The 13,448-nt window shown below is 31.5% G+C and overlaps 1 protein-coding gene across 4 annotated transcripts; it reads left to right on the forward strand.

The window, feature by feature from the left end:
• The first annotated feature begins 4,055 nt into the window (after window positions 1-4,055).
• LOC130802385 (protein-tyrosine-phosphatase MKP1) lies at window positions 4,056-10,608 on the forward strand. Of its 4 annotated transcripts, none has more exons than XM_057666387.1 (5): window positions 4,062-4,208; window positions 4,491-4,528; window positions 4,664-7,137; window positions 9,457-9,601; window positions 10,414-10,608. In XM_057666387.1, exons 3-4 carry the CDS (start codon window positions 4,678-4,680, stop codon window positions 9,511-9,513), a joined length of 2,517 nt encoding a protein of 838 aa, XP_057522370.1. In that variant the 5' UTR covers window positions 4,062-4,208; window positions 4,491-4,528; window positions 4,664-4,677; the 3' UTR covers window positions 9,514-9,601; window positions 10,414-10,608. The 4 variants fall into 4 exon arrangements, with proteins under 4 accessions (XP_057522371.1, XP_057522368.1, XP_057522370.1 ...); XM_057666389.1 differs by lacking the exon at window positions 4,062-4,208 and adding an exon at window positions 4,228-4,375; XM_057666388.1 differs by having other exon boundaries at window positions 4,056-4,375; window positions 4,491-7,137.
• The last annotated feature ends 2,840 nt before the right edge of the window (window positions 10,609-13,448 follow it).

A 13,448-nucleotide genomic window follows, 5' to 3' on the forward strand; every position in this document is an offset into this window, starting at 1 on the left:
TTGAAAACTCATTTCATTTAGATTTTGGACCCTTAATAATTTGTCGGATAATGTTTTTTATAGTTATGATTGATCCGTTTTACTATTTTACTGGTTATTTGATAAAATACGTTATTAAGTACTTAGAAATATTACCGTTGACTTTTATGATTATTTATGACATAATAATAACTTAGTATAGCCTCAGGAATCTTAGTATAGCTACAAAAATTTGTTATTTAATTAATATTAATTTATTAGATACTAGTAATTTGTTTCTATTAAAAGGGTAAAATTGTCAAAATTTTGACTAGTGGAAGTTTGACTTATATGAATGTAAACTATTTCGGTTTAGAGTCTTGTTTGATATTGCATGATATTGATTGTATGACCCTAATAGTAAGGAAACGTCGAACCATGGACCGGCATGTAAAATCCCGGCATCCGTGTTAGCCGACACGTAAAATGCGGTGTCAGACAGGGGGTTCGAGAAAAACCCATCCTGTGAAGTCTCGAGTATAACAGTATTGAGAGGGGTGACGACTCCCACCATAGTTAGGGTTTAGGACTACGGTCCTCACCTAACCAAACCCTTAAATGTATCAGTTTTCATTATTGTTGTGATCTTGTGATGTGCTATGATGGTAAAGTTATGAGGTTTAATTGAACTTGATTAAATAAGCATTAAGGTTACCAAGTATTTAGTAGCAGTAATGAACTTCTGCAAGTATTGAAAATGTAACTTGATAGCTTAATAAAGGTCAATAATGAAAAATAACCTTCTATATTGTGCTTGATGATTATTTTATAAGCATGATTTAACTATCGCATCATAAACTTTTTGAGAATATTGTACTCGGCTTTATCGCTAACCGATTTAATCGGCTGTCATCCGTAATATGGATGACAGTATTTTGCAGGAAAATTTAGCTCAGGTTTCGATCCAGGCCGCAACTTTAATTATTCTATTGAGGACTTAGCTGCATTGATTTTACTTGATGACTTTGATGACTATATTATACTTATGTTTTTTTAACGTATTTAAGCAAAACTTATTTTATATTTTCTCAGTTGTAAGATTTTGTTTTTAACTTATGTTTTGAACAGTTTTAGTTTAAATGATTTTTAACAGTTCGTCGTTTTACACTTCCGCATTATTTATCGTAAGTATAATTATTAATGTTAATTATGTATCGAGAGTGCCGCTCCTGCTACAAGACTCCCTGTGCGCACATAGATCTAGGAAACTGATGTTATTTTTTTTTTAACTTCTGTTTTGAACAATTATGTTTTATTGTTTTAGATTGTTACTTCTCATTCAGTTTAATCTGACCCTCTGTTGCTTCCATCTTTTAGTTTGTGTACAAATCGGATCCGGTCGGAAACGATGGGTTAGCAGAGTTGATTAGAGTTCCAAGGATGTCATATTGAGCTGAGCACATGGGAATTTGTAGTTTTGTATTAGGATTATGCTTAAGTGTATATTAGACTTGGTTGTGTTGGTTATATTGGACTTAAAGTGAATTGTATGATTTCTTTATGACTTAGATAAATGCTTGGATTGAGAATTATCTGATTTAGCTATGTTTTAGAACTAAAGACTCATTTGCACATGTTTTGGAATTGAGATTTGAGTTTTCTTGGGAAGTAATCGCCGTGATGACCCTGTTTACTCTGTCAATGGTAAGTCGGGTTGTTACAGTGGATATCAGAGCTGAAACGTGAATCGAGGACCTTTGGGATAGGTAATAAAGTTATAGGACCAATGCGAGGAACATAAAAGACATTAGGTGTGAAGTTAGAGATTGGGTAGAAGTTAGTTGATGGGATATCGTGAAGCGGACATTTAATCCAATTATCGTTTTATGGTGTTTAATACGCTTATGTTTGTGTGTATCTTCATCAAGTTATTTACTATTGTTAAGACGTATGTTCTTTATTTGTTTGTGCACGTATAGAGATGGATGATAATCGTCTGCCTCGTTCCGAGAGTCATGAGGATAGGCTTCTCATGCGCGATCTGACCCTATCGACACCTCTACACCTGTCGTTCCGGCTGCCATCACAGTCGAACAGTTTGAGATAATGCTAAAGATGTTCTACACACAACAACAACAAAACCTGCTTCTACAACAGCAGGTGCTTCAGTCACTTAACGCCGGTTCTTCAAAGGGTAATTCTGGGCACGATTTAGGGCCGTCACAGGCAGAGGGTATTCAGAGGTTAGCCCTAGGAAATATGACGGCAAGGGTCCTCCTACTAGGCTAGACGATTGGATCCAGGAGATGGAGAAGATATTCGCGATACTGAAGACTCCCGAGGATATGAGGGTAGATCTAGCGGTGCATTATCTGACCAGTGACGCCGATATTTGGTGGGTCACCCATAGAGACGCTCGTCTACTAGTTTCTTTTGTTGTTACATCAATTACCCAAAACAATAAAGAATTCAAGAACAATAAGAAACATACCACAAAATTTAACGTTTTTCACTATCAATGTGATAGGTAAGTCCACCTGGCATCGATAACTTTTATTTCACTATTAATGGAGACTAGAAAACAGAGATGAATTTAAGAAACTGTCTTAATGTCGAATCACTTTGTTTTTCTCTAATTGCTCTCCTGTAAACCCTAATTCTAATTTATGAGGGGTTTATACAGTAACCCCTCATGTAGGAAGAAATTAGGTTAGACAAAAGACGAAAAATGACTCAAGAAAAAAATATAAGCATCTACACGCACAAATAGCAGATTTGACTTTTGTGCTAACCAGAAGACATAAACTCGACGTTCGGTTCAAAACAAAAACCCAACAAAACAGGACATTAACGCCGACTTGGTGTTTTGCCCAATTTCTAGAAAATAGATTCGACTTTTGGTTCATTTTAATTTCAGCGAGGGAACAACACTCATCCTTGCGTTCTATCCGCCTAACGCTGACTCGGTGTTTGCTATTGGAACTCGCCCCACCTTTGATTCTTCTTCCCATGTCCTACACTCAGTTCGAGTCCCAAACATTAACAAATACTTTGAGAAATTATAATGTGGGGAGGTAAATTGAAAATTTGGGTTGATATGAACATTGATTTTGAGAAATTTTCATTATTTCAGTTGAAAAAATATGGATGGTGTTTGGTAGTTGTTTTTACATTGGTTTTTTGGTTTACTTTTGGCTTTTGGCTTATTGGTTGGTCAAACAATTAAAAAAAGTATTTAATAATTGACTTCCAAATAGCTGAAAATTTGGCTTTTAAGCCAAAATAAAAATAGCAAATCTCCTAAAGGCAGCCGCATAAGTGTGACCCTTCATAAGTCTAACTCATAATTTTGAAGTTGCCATTTAAAAGCTCGAATTGGACATTTTAAACCTTAAAGTAGGCATTTTAAGTCTTGGATTTGACAAACATTAATCCATTTGAATAAACAATCTAATTTCTAAATCTTGAAATGGATATTTTGCAGTTGGAGTAGATAAATAAAATATAAAATTAAGGGTTGGAGTATGGGTTTTAAGAGTTAAAGTTAGCATTTAAGTGGTAGAATGAGTGTTTTAAGATTGAAGTCAATATCTAAAAATTAAATTAAGCCTCTGGAAAAGGAAGATTGAGGCGAAGTAGGGTTTTAAGTGTTAGATTTGGCTTTTTAAGTCTTGAAATAGGTGTTTTAAAGCTTAAACTCGGCATGTATAAAATTTTTTTGGTCGCATGCACGAGGCGACCATAACAAGTTTTTGTGAAATAAAAAGCCTATTTTAGTTAACTTTTTTTGTTAGCTTTTGGCTTGTTAACCCAATTTTTCTCGAATAAACAGCTAACAGCTAACAGCTAATAGCTAATACCTAAATTTACCAAATATCTTTATAAACAATAAACTTTTCAGCTAATTTAAAAGCTAACAAAAATAACCAATATTTTTAACTGGTCAAATAAGTTAACTAAAAAAACTAACAACCAATATCTAACCGTCAATTGCGAAGCCCACCATAAGGCGAAACCCACCATAAGGACCGTTGACGAGTCTATGTAGAAGGGGAAGAAATCTAAATTGTTTATGCATTTTAATAATACCGTTGTCCCTCACTCTTGAAAATGACTAGTACTTGTTTTCTTTCTTCTTTCGCTATTGCATCTTCTCTCTCTCCCGTCTTTCTCGTGAAGCTAGTACACACTTTCACTCTCTATTCTCTATTTTCTCTTTCCTTTTTCGTTCATGCCGCTTGTCCTTCACTGTAAGTTCTAAATCTTAGTGTTTACTGTTTACTTATTTAAGCACATACTTCCAATCTTTTTCTTTCTTTCCTTTTTCTTTTTGTTTTCTGGAGAAACCCTAGAAACCCAGTACTTGCTTTGATTTATTGTTTTACTGGCTTGTCATTCATGATTTTTCATTTTCAATGTAAGATTTCTGGGTTTTATTTTGCTTCCCTTTTTTCTTTATGGGCATTCGTTACTTGATTTGTAATATGAGGATTTGTGATTAAATGTTCACTCAATTGAGTGCGTTTTTGCAGGCTAAAGATTTGATTTCGATTGCATACTGGGTATCAAGGTATGTGTAACTTGTTTGAGCTGATGTGGGTTTAGTATTATAAGCTTTGTACTTAAATGACTGTTTAGCATTTTAATTTTTAAGCTTACAGTGTTCAAGAACTGGACAGTTTTTAATTAGGGTTAAATAAATTAGGTAGGGAAGTGGGCATGGTGGGTAAAGAGGATGAAACTATTTCATGGGGTCAATATGAAGTTTGCAATAGCGCCCCCAAAAAATTTTGGAGGTCGGCATCCTGGTCTTCGTCTAGAACTGCCTCCCATAACCCTGATAATGATGGTGTTGATCCACATGGGAATGCGGGGAGCAATGGTATCCAAGCGCGAAGGTTTACTGCTCCGTTAACTCCTCGTTCCCAACAAAATTGTAAAGCTAGATCATGTTTACCCCCGTTACAGCCCCTTTCCATTGCTCGAAGGAGCTTGGATGAATGGCCTAAGGCTGGCTCAGATGATATTGGAGAGTGGCCTGGACCACCTACTCCTAGTGGTAGAGATATGAATAAGGGTGGGGAAAGGTTGAAGCTTGATATGTCGGTTATTCAGACGAATTCAGATAGGAATGGGGGCTTTGTTAAGAAAGATAAGATCGCATTCTTTGATAAAGAATGCTCTAAGGTAGCTGAACACATCTATCTTGGAGGGGATGCCGTTGCTAAAGATAGGGATATACTGAAAAAGAATGGAATTACTCATGTGCTAAATTGTGTGGGTTTTGTTTGCCCAGAGTATTTTAAAGCTGATTTTGTGTATAGAACATTGTGGCTCCAGGATAGTCCTACTGAAGATATTACTAGCATACTTTACGACGTTTTTGACTATTTTGAAGATGTTCGGGAGCAGAAAGGAAAAGTTTTTGTTCATTGTTGTCAAGGTGTTTCTCGTTCTACCTCATTAGTGATTGCATATCTAATGTGGAGGGAGGGTCAGAGCTTTGATGATGCATTTCAATATGTGAAAGAAGCTAGGGGTATTGCTGACCCAAATATGGGTTTTGCTTGCCAATTGCTGCAATGCCAAAAAAGAGTTCATGCATTTCCTCTCAGTCCAAGCTCATTACTAAGGGTATACAGGATTGCCCCTCATTCCCCATATGACCCGTTACATCTTGTCCCAAAAATGTTGAACGACCCACTTCCGTCCGCTTTTGATTCTAGAGGTGCATTTATTGTGCAAGTGCCTTCAGCAATATATGTTTGGCTGGGTAAGAACTGCGAAGTTATAATGGAGAGGGAGGCAAGAGGTGCTGTGTCTCAGATTGTACGATATGAAAGGGTACAGGTGCCTGCCCATGTAATCAAGGAAGGAGATGAGCCATCTTTCTTTTGGGACATCTTCTCTGATTTAGTGACAGATAAATGCGTGAATGGTGTAAAACATGCGAATTCTAAGAAACAACCTGGTGATAGGAAAGTAGACTCATATGATGTGGATTTTGAGATAATTCAGAAGGCAATCAAGGGGGGTTTTGTGCCAGCGGTGGCATCATCTGAGACTGACTTGGAAACGCATTTGCCTGCCCGGGAGAACAGTTGGAGTGTGTTGAGACGTAAATTTGCCTCTGGCCATATGAAGGAGTTTGTCTTACCTCCCAAGTTGATAACGAATAAACTTCATACAGATGTTAGGCTGAATACTTATGGAGATAGTTGTGTCTCCAGCAATTCACGTATTTCGGATGCTACTTTAATACCCTCATCATCCTCATCGCCTTCTTCTTTGTCATCACCGTCATTATCATCTTTTTCATCACCCCATCTTTCTCCAGATTCCATCTTCTCAGATTCTAGCAATAACTCAAAGTGTTCCTCAGAGTCTCCTTTGGAGTCTCCACTGTCACTGTCATCATCAATATCCGCATTTTCAAATATGTCTCTTTCCTCTTCTAAAAATCCGTCAAATGATACTAACCATCCAGGATACATTGAAGTTAACTTTGGTGCGAATCCTTTGAGATCCACCAACGTACCTTCCAGAAGGTCACCTCTGTCGTTAGCAGAGCGAAGGGGTAGCTTATCCCGGTGCTTAACTTTGCCGATTGGGGCTGGTGATGGAAGGACGCAAGAATCTCACCAGGAGTTCTTTGTGGATAAGCAAGAGTGTAATATGAATGATAATTCCTGTTTTTCATTTGAGCTAGACAAGGGTGGAATGATTGCAGAATGCAAGAATGCTCGTCTCGAAACACATCCTGATACTGAGAAATTTTCTGGCAGAAGTAGCCCCCATACAAATGAATGTGCTGTAGCAAGTGTTTGTAATAGTTTAATTGGGAACTCTATGTCAACTGCAGGAGTAGTGACAGTAGCTTCAACTAACTGTAATAATAGGGGACCTTCTGTTTACCGCTTGCCTGATCTCAAGAAGGTATCAGTATCAGGAGCATGTGAACTTGATGCAAGTTTGGCATATATTGTCATGCCTCCAGGGAGAGCTCCATGCCCCACCAAGGTTATAGATATCTATCTTTGGGTTGGCAAGTCTTTCAAAATTGGTCAAAGTCAACTTTATGAAAATAGTAACATAGGCGATGTAGACTTAGCTTACTGGACGCGAGTTGGTTCTGATGTTCTGTCTCGCATAGGTCTCCCCGAGGATACCAATATCAAGGTATGTTTCTTGTAGCTTTCTAATCTTTACTAAGTTTGTGAATTCATAATGATACTAGAATATATTCTAAAACTTCATGGCTGCTATTTTGAAATGCAAGGTATTAATGTATTATGCTTTTCTTTTGTCTTCTTTGGTTCAAAGAGAGGTCAAAGTTGGTATAGATTATGCATAACTTCCGCCATTTTTTTAATAGAACCATTGCTCCTACAAAGCTCACTTTTTTTGGAGAAATTTTGGAAGTTATAAAGAATAGAGAAAGTACTGTTTGACTTTCTAATCTCCTAAAATATTCATTTGATTTGATTTATCTGTATTCTACAGCATTACTTTGATATTTTGAAGAGTACTAAACCTTACTATGAGATTTACATGAAATACCTTTCTTGTTCCTAAGTGGGTTCTTGCTAGGTTTGAGACTTTGAGTCAATCTATGATTTAATCTTCATCTTTATTAAAGATTTGAATGGATTAAGTGATTATATTCAATGTTGTCCATCCCTCTTGAGTCTTTTTAATCAAGATATACTGATCCATTATATAGGTGTCTATACAGCAATGCCAAGATAGTTCTTATAAAGCTGCTAAAATGTGCAAAAGCTCTATAGGTCTCCATCTTCTTTGATAGCATATACTGTATTTGAAATAATATCTGATGCTATATTTCAGTCAAGATGGTTTGGACTGCCCAAAATTAGCAATAAATGGAAAGTTCTTTTCCTTGTATATCTTTTTTAGTGATGTGAGATACACAAGGCTGCCTTTTTCAACCTTTAATTTCTTGATGCTGTATCGGGTTCCAGGTCATCTAAATATAGGGTACCCGGTATCTCTATAAGGACATGGGGATGGGTGATATGGGACCAAGTGCTTAATACAGAACAGAGAGCAGGACATACTTCTTTTTATAAGCTACCCATACTGTTATTGCACCCTGCATTAGAAAGAGGGGGGTCTTTAAATTTTTGCAGGTTAGTGTAGCAAAGCATGTCAAGGAGTTGGACCTTCTTCTGACTTTCAAACTTTGTTTCTTGTTTCGAGAGTTAGTGCTGTACATGATAAAGCCTGTCAAACAAACTTTGAAATAGAAGGAAAGAAATGAAATCACACTGAATGTTGAATTCTTTTTGGGATATTTTGATCCTCCATTCCCCAGTTGCTGCCCCTCAAATTTATAGTCTTCTGGTCCATCTTGTTATTATGCAATGTATTTTTCCATTAAATGCACTATTTTGTTGTTGAAATCAATATTTATTTGTTCAATATGTTGATTTCTTCACCTGAAGATAGTTTCATCATGATTCATTCAACATGTTCTTCAATATATTGTCCTATTGCTCAGAAATAACTGTGAACACAATTTTCAGTTAAGATGACACTCTTAACATTCATTTTTCTTGACTCCATTCCATCACAAAAGCTTTTATTTTCATCATGTCAGTTCTATCTCTTTTCTTTCTCTATTCACGTCCAATATAATTCGTATGTTTCTACTATTAGTCTATGAACCAAACCAAAGTGCAAAATTTTCTCCTATGTGTTAGCCCATATAGTTGGAATTAAGTTTTTGGCATTGTTGTTGATGTGTTCACCTAAATTTATGCCCGAAATTTATATTCTCTTCAATTGCAAAACAAATATGCTAGCTACTGTCTTAATGTAGTCTATTGACTAACAGATACTACGTAATTGGCCCCAACTATTTTTTACGACTATTGCTATATGAAATCCTCTTTTTTCTTTAAAAGGGATCCTTTAGTGTGTTATATTGGTCTCACCGTCCTGGGCTAAATAGTCCCGACTAAAATGATTTAAATATCAACTTTCGTACTTAAAATATTCACTTGCAATTATTTAATGTTAAGATGTCATTTTGATGTTAAAATTGACGTTTTGGATCGTAAAGCATCCACTTTAGTTGTTAAAAAGAGCCACTTTGGACCCATGCCACCATATGTCTCATACTAAGGTTGCTCAAAGAATTTGGTTTCTGGTGAGAAATGAGTAGTAACAATTTGGAGATATTCATTATTTTATAAAAAGGATTGGGTTAACCCAATCTTATAACAAACACGAAGTAATGGAATGAGTTTCATAACCCAATACCCTTAGTGTGTATAAAAGATCAGATATAAGTTTCATGTAAGTATATCAAATACTTTTCTGCGGTGAATTATGATTAGTGTAATCGTGAACAATCAAATGGAAGAAATTAAAGAAAAAATCTTAATTGGAAGGAGCCTGGATCAATGTTTGTTGCTTTGCATCAGTGGTACTTTTCTATTTGTTGTAGTAATTTATGAAGATTATGTATTTCAGATTATCAGAGGAGGAGAAGAACCAGCAGATTTCCTTGAGGACTTGAGTACATTGTAGCAGTATGTTAATTAGGGAAGATTTTACTCATGGATTCTTGCATTTAGGCATTTTTTTAAAGAAATATTGCCTAAAAAGCCATTCTGAGGTAAATGTTTCTTAAAACTGTAGAGGTTTGTCATGATTCTGGATTCTTAAATGTTACTCCTTCCGTTTTAGTGACTTTGTCCCATTTGGTTTTTTGACACTATTCACAGTTCTTAATTTTTACTTTTTCTTAATCTATAAATTAAAATATACTCAAGTAGGATTTTATTTGATTCGTTTCAACGCAAGGATGATCAACTGTTAATAATTTTTAGTTATGCACAATCAAAGATATTAAGTCTTAAAATAATTTTTAGTTATGCACAATTCAAGTCACTGAAACAAAGGGAGTATAAAATTTTTCAATCATACTTCAAAGGTACCTTTTGGTATTTGGTCATAAATGGTGGTAATGAGAATGAGTTTTGCTACCCGTTTGATTAGTATTTAGGGCTGGTAATGGACTAATGGTAATGAAATGTAGTACTCCCTCAATCTCTATGAATTCGCAACGACATAGATTTAGAAATTGCAGAAAAAATGACACATTTAGATTGTGTTAATGGTATAAAAAGTGAAAATGTGTCAATGAGATTTGAAAAGTGATGGGGATATTTCATAAAAGGAGACATTGCAAATTTAAGGTATGGAGAAAATAAAGTGTTGCAAATTCATGGGACAGAGGAAGCATATCTTAGCCAGGCTATTTACTTGAAGAGCATAATGATCATGCTTGTCATGTTCTTCGATTTTATCTACACTTTTAACTTACGTTTTCATCTCATCTACATATTTCTTATTACTTTTACTCTTTTTATTTATTTATTTATTTATTTTTTAACCTTATTTGACAGTGTTTGTTTTGTTTTACAGGGTGCAGTTGGTTTATAGGATGTGTTAACCATGGGAGATGTACAGAAAAGTAGTTATGTGATGCTCTCAAATTTATGATTTTCATGAAGAATTCCTTTGAAATTGCAATACTGATTTAGTTTGTTGTATATACAGTATTCAGAATTAGCTACTTACTACTTAGATTTAATGGAAAAGAGTTGTTTTTATGGCAAAGAGAATGTTGAAGAATAGTATAACTTAGCAGGTGGGAAGGATTCAAGGGAAGGAGAAAAAAATATATAACCTAAAAAAAAAATTTAAACCAAAAAAACATAGTCAAAGGTAAAAAGTGGGCAACAGTTAAAATTATATCGAACTGCAAAATACCAGTCAAAAAGCTATTTTGAAGGTTGTAATTTGCAAAAAAATATCATAGCTATCATTTACAAAAGTATCAAACATTAAGGCTTTAGCACGCAACTAATTTTATATATATATATATATATATATATATATATATATATATATATATATATATATATATATATATATAGAGAGAGAGAAGAACATGCGAAAGCTATTTCTTTTGAGTGAAAAATGAAAACCCAAAATTATCTACCATTTGATTTTTTTAAAAGAAAATGAATGGATAGGATTAATTTTAATTAGATGGGTTAAGGAGAGGATATTGTTCATTTTTATCCTTTTATTTTCTTTTTTTTTTTGTATATATTTTTTAATTTCTATTTTTTTATATTTTTATTTATTTATTTATATTTACTTCTGTTTTTCATTTTATTCTTTATTTTTTTATTACTTTTATTTTTTTAATTTTTTAATTTTTTTATTAATTTTTTAATTTTTTTTACTTTTTCTATTTAATTTTTACTTTTTTTAATTATTTATTTATTTTATTTATATTTTATTTTAAAAATATTTTATTTATTTATTTATTTATTTATTATTTTATTTATTTTTTATTTATATTTTTAGGTTATTTATATTTTTACTTTTTTATAATTATTATTTTAATTTATTTATTTTTTAATTTTAGTTTTTTAATTGTTTATTTATCTTTTTTTTATGTTTTATTTGAATTTATTTTTTATTATTTTCATTTTTATTTTATTTTATTTTATTTTCTATTTTTTTTATTTCTTTTTTACTTTTACTTTTTTTCCATTTTTTATTTTTATATATTTTATATTTTTATTTTTTCTTATTTTATTTATTTACTTTTTACTTTCATTATTATTATTTTTTATTTTTTTTTTCTTTTTATTTTATTTTTTATTTAAAATTTTTTTCTTATTATTTTTATTTATTTTATTTATTTATTTATTTATTTATTTATTATTATTATTATTATTATTATTATTATTATTATTATTATTATTATTATTATTATTATTATTATTATCCTTTTACCTTTTTTTTTTTTTACTTTGTTCTCGACTATCTACCAACATATGAGATTAAACAAGAACTCACGCATAATAAAAAGTACATATATTTTTTCATAGAGAGTACATATATATATAACATAGAAATATTAATGTAGCAATTAAGAACAAATATGTATCATTCAAGAATAATTATGTGCCATATTTATTTGCATTTTAGGGTACATATAATTATTTTAAGGTGTACATATTTATTATTTTAGGGGGTACATTTTATTATTATTATTATTATTATTATTATTATTATTATTATTATTATTATTATTATTATTATTATTATTATTATTATAAGGAAAAATTATCCTGAATAATACGAACTTTCACTGATTTTCCTACAATAATACGAACTTTCAATTAACCATGAATAATACGAACTTTGATACATATTTCCCGCTGGCATACCATTTTACCTGTTACCGGTAAACTTACTCATTCCTTAAAAAAAAATTTTTGGCTGATAAAACTAAGTAAGAAAAATTACCCTGAATAATACGAACTTTCACTGATTTTCCTACAATAATACGAACTTTCAATTAACTATGAATAAAATACGAACTTTGATACATATTTCCCGCTAGCATAATGAAGAAATGGGGAATTTACCGTTTCTCCAGGTAAAGAACCGGTCAGGTATGGTAGCGGGAAATATGTATTAAAGTTCGTATTATTCATGGTTAATTGAAAGTTCGTATTATTGTAGGAAAATCAGTGAAAGTTCGTATTATTCAGGGTATAATTTTTCCTTATTATAATAGGGGTACATCTATGTTTTTAAGTAGTACATATTATTTTTTCAGAGGTACATATTATTATTTTAAGGATACATATATACGTACCTAATAAAAATAATTATGTATCGGTTAATAATAATTATGTACCATTCAAGAAAATTTGCGTACCACATATTGATCCAACAGAAAACGTATGATAATTTTGAAAATAAAATTTTATGTTTTTCGGGAACATACATTTTTATAAGGAGTACGTATTTTGATGATCTAGTTTATAGTCAAGAACAACTAAAAAAAATTATAAAAAGGATATTAAATTTAAAAAAATACTAAAAAAGTAAAAAAAAAAATCAAATCAAATCAAAATAATATAAATAAATAAATAAATAAATAAATAAATAAGTAATAAAAACAAATGAATTTAAAAAATTAAAAATTAAAAGTAAATAAAAAATATTAATAAAAAAATAAATTAAAAAATTTAAAAATATTAATTAAAAAAATAAAAAAAAAATAAAAATGATAAAAAATTAAATTTGGAAATGTAAAAAATGAAAATAAAAATAAATAAATATAAAAAAATAAAATAATAATAATAAAATAAATAATTAATAATATAAAAATTTCAAAAAAGTCAAAAAATAAAAAAATAAAAAGTAAAAAATAAATATAAAATAATAAATAAATAAATAATAAAAATAAAAAAATAAAATAATAATAAAATAAAATAAATAAATAAATAAATAAAATAAAATAAATAAAAATAAAAAACGTATTATAAAGAATTACAAAAAAACAAAAGTTGACGCGTAATTCTTTCCATCTAACATGTACCCCATATAAGGTGATAATATTGCTAAGCACATAAAACATGCCCATA

The sequence above is a fragment of the Amaranthus tricolor genome, chromosome 16 (assembly GCF_026212465.1).
Source record: "Amaranthus tricolor cultivar Red isolate AtriRed21 chromosome 16, ASM2621246v1, whole genome shotgun sequence".
Classification (NCBI taxonomy): Eukaryota; Viridiplantae; Streptophyta; class Magnoliopsida; order Caryophyllales; family Amaranthaceae; genus Amaranthus; species Amaranthus tricolor.

Bases quoted from the DNA above. Each gene is read 5' to 3' on its own strand.
- LOC130802385 (XM_057666388.1), top strand. From the start codon at position 4,678: ATGGTGGGTAAAGAGGATGAAACTATTTCATGGGGTCAATATGAAGTT. The intron at 7,138-9,456 runs GTATGTTTCTTG...TATGTATTTCAG, and splicing joins CCGAGGATACCAATATCAAG to ATTATCAGAGGAGGAGAAGA.